General features: G+C 48.1%; 1 protein-coding gene across 1 annotated transcript; it reads right to left on the reverse strand.

Moving 5' to 3' along the window:
* Nucleotides 1-496: 496 nt before the first annotated feature.
* On the reverse strand, nucleotides 497-1918 carry LOC308140301 (uncharacterized protein). The gene is made up of 3 exons (XM_080509998.1): nucleotides 1553-1918; nucleotides 896-1114; nucleotides 497-785 (listed from the first exon to the last, which is right to left on the reverse strand). Exons 1-3 carry the CDS (start codon nucleotides 1908-1910, stop codon nucleotides 541-543), a joined length of 822 nt encoding a protein of 273 aa, XP_080366124.1. The 5' UTR covers nucleotides 1911-1918; the 3' UTR covers nucleotides 497-540.
* Nucleotides 1919-3408: the final 1490 nt, after the last annotated feature.

Here is a 3408-nt window from a genome sequence, read left to right on the forward strand (position 1 = left end):
GGAGCAGGACGCTGCAGTGGAGAGGTGATGTTATTAACTCGGCTGACAGTGGGGTATTGTTGTCTGGCGAGCAGTTTTAAAAGTGGCAAACATCTGAATTGTTTGTGTGTGTTGGAAATCAGAGACGGTGGTTCACATATTATTTGCTTGTAAGTTATACTCTTGCCATGAGGCAGTCATTTGTAGATCTGTCTGGTAGTTTCTTTCCTTGAAAACTGTTGTAAACAGGAAAAATCTGATTCTCTTGGGAAAGCTGTGTTAAAATCCCACCACTCCTCTGGGTTGTATAAAATTAATACACTTGTAATCTTTAGTTTACTAAAGTTATATTCAGCATCACAAAAGAGGTCATGTCAGTTTCACAGTGCAAAACCTTGTATTAATGGTGCGATGCGGAAAGTTAATATTCCCGTGCTGATGTTGATTAAACGAACAAAGACACGCGTGTAAAATAAAAGATGTATTTGTAAAAACACGAAACAAGCAAAAGGAAACTATTTACACAAATGACAAAATATTTACATAGCATACAAAAATAAATCAGTGGCTGGGTGCGCTGGGCAGGTCCCGCTGCTGCCTGAGGGCCTGCACAAGCATAGCGACCCCCCGCAGGAACTTGTCCCCCAAAGTTTCCCCCTCGGTGGTGAAATCCTGCCTCGCGGCACTCGATTCCTGCTCCAGCATCTGCGGCGACCGGCCTTGCGTTTCAACGGTCCTTTCGGCGGTCTGTACGTCCCGCAGCCACGCGAGCACCATACTGTTGGTGTCGTCCCTCGTCCTCCTGGCTGAACACAGAGCAAGACAGGAGCCGTTACAATGCTGCACAACAGTTGTGTATTTAGTTTCAAGTTGGCTTCAGAGTGACAATAAAGTTGGATTCTATTCCCATTCTTACCCGTTCCGAGACGCTTCAGAGCGCTGGACAGCCCAGGAGAAGACGCTGGCGGGGGACGAGGCTGTGATGACGCCACTGGTGGCGGTGTTGGCGCGGGGAGCAGCGGGGACGATGCCGGGCACAGCGGGGTTTGCGGTGCGGCATGTAGGGGGGCGCTGGACCGTTGGGCCTCGCAGGAGCCGGAGGACTCTCTTTGGCCCGCCGCGAGACTCGCACGTTCTGAAATGTAGCACCAACCACATGTTAAAAACACCACACCCCTCCCAATAATTCATCCATGAGGTTTCCATGAGATAGAGCTTTCCGTCAGCTTTAAAATGAGGTATTATTTGTATTGATAGGTGGACTTGCAAGCGAACTTCGAAGGTTTTTGTGGATTTTCTAGCCTGGGATCTGTATGTTTTGCGATGGCGTGACCTTCTCAAGATGGCGGACGGGGAGGCACGCCACTGGCGGCGCCATTTGGCAACTAAGTGTTTTACATCTATACGCATTAGCGGCTGGAGCTAACCAAAACAAATACGACTTGGCAGCGTTTTCAATACAATTGTTACAAGAAAAGCTCAGAGTAAACTAGCGGGTAATTGCCTGACTACGCGGGTTTTATTTACTACAATGAGCAGAGGTTGTAAGCACATTTCGGAGCATTAAACTCACCATTCCCCTCCAGCAGGCCCGTGGCCGTGTCCAGGCCACCGTCACGTCCCTGACTCGCCTGTCTGTGGCCATAAATCGCATCCATGGCTTTGTACCACCGCCAGTGCTTCCGTTGGGATCCACTCCTCCTGTTGTGCTCCTTCACCCGGCGGTAGTCGCTGCGAAGTTTCTTCAGTTTCGAACGGCACTGCGCCGGCGTCCGTGCGAAGCCATGCGCCGCCATTCTGTCGACCACAAGTCGAAAGATATTTTCGTCACGCACCGCACCGTCTCGCTCCTGCGGGCCCTCCTCCTCTCCTATAATGGAGAGGAACAGCTGGACCTCCGCAGCAGTCCATGAAAAGGTTTCTGGTGCCATTTTCACAGAGAAGAGTGGATGAGTTTTCCCTGCTTAGCTTGTCGCTGCTATAACAATTTACGACCGAGTGAGGGATTCACAGGCGGGAGTCTCGAGAGTGACGTAATTCACTGACCAATCAGCTGATGGCTTCTCAAAATCAAACCCGTACCAGGTTGGTGGAGTGATTTCTTATTTGGTCGGTAGAGGGCAGCATAACGCAGTGCAACGTACAAGCCTGCCGGGAACCAAAGAAGAAGAAGAAGATCCTCCAACAACAAAGCGATAGAAGAAGTAGCTCTGGAGGCTGCTTGGGGCTCAGCGCGCTCTTCGCTGTGTTTTCATGTTTCACGGAGGGAATATTTCATCTCCTGCAGCAACAATGAGCTCAGTTCAGACTTTGAGAGAGTTTATCGACGAGCGTCTAACTACTACTGCTGAAGAAATATTCACTGTGTTTGAAGAAACTATCGCCCGGTACCATGAGGGGATTGGTCGTCAGCTGCAAGTAACCCGGAAACCTAGAATCAAGATCCACAGAACAAGTATGGAAAAGTGTGGATGAGCACGTGCATGTGACTCGTGGAAGATCGTTACTTTAATTTTGAAGCTCGCAGACAGAAATGAGACTGCAGCTGCAGTTCGGTTTATTGACACGATATTATCGGATTCGCACTTCCGGCATCAACAACTCTTTAATGAAACATCAACACACAGACGGAGCCTTTGTACCATCGTTATGAGGTGGAAAATATGCTACAAGCTCTTTTTTTTTTTTTCAAAAATTGTATGTGTAAGTGTATGGAGCAGCATAAATAACAGACCGAAAGACCAAGCACGAAAAGCCAGGACCCTATTGTATTTGTAATGTTTCCTACTGGTTTTTCCCACTCCTGACGCTTCATTAAAAACCAGCAAAATTAGGGTTGTGTTAGGTGGTGGCCAAGATGCCACGAGCTACAGTAGAGTTTAGTTGGCTTTCAAAATAAAAGCTCCTACATTTTCCAAAACCTTCCAAATTTATATTTGATCAATATTTAAAAGGACCAGAGGCCATGATTTGGCCGAGCCTGACGGACCAGAGTGCGAGGTCCTGTTTAAGGCTGCTTGCAGCTTTAATCAGTTTATTTATAAATCACACAGCTACTGTCAAACTTTCTGCTTCTATTCTAAATGTAGCCTGTCCTGTCACATCCACCCATCACTGTAAAATATTCACAACCATCACATCTGTGGCTTTTTGTCTTGTTTCCCTCCAGAGAGTCCACAGCGACACGGCGGTCACCAGAAGACGAGCTCCAGCCTGCAGCAGGAGGAACATGAAGCTCCACACATTAAAGAGGAGGATGTCGTTGAAGTGACTGTTACTGATGGCGAAAGTGACGATTCCCTCGACGCCGTGAGAGACTTGATCGCCCAGCGACTAACTGCTGCTGCTGGAGAAATATTCACGGTGTCCGAACACACAATTACCCAGTACAAGGAAGAGATTGATCGTCAGCGCAGGCTACTAGAAATC

This window comes from Blennius ocellaris (genome assembly GCF_963422515.1).
Source record: "Blennius ocellaris genome assembly, chromosome: 15".
Lineage (NCBI taxonomy): Eukaryota > Metazoa > Chordata > Actinopteri > Blenniiformes > Blenniidae > Blennius > Blennius ocellaris.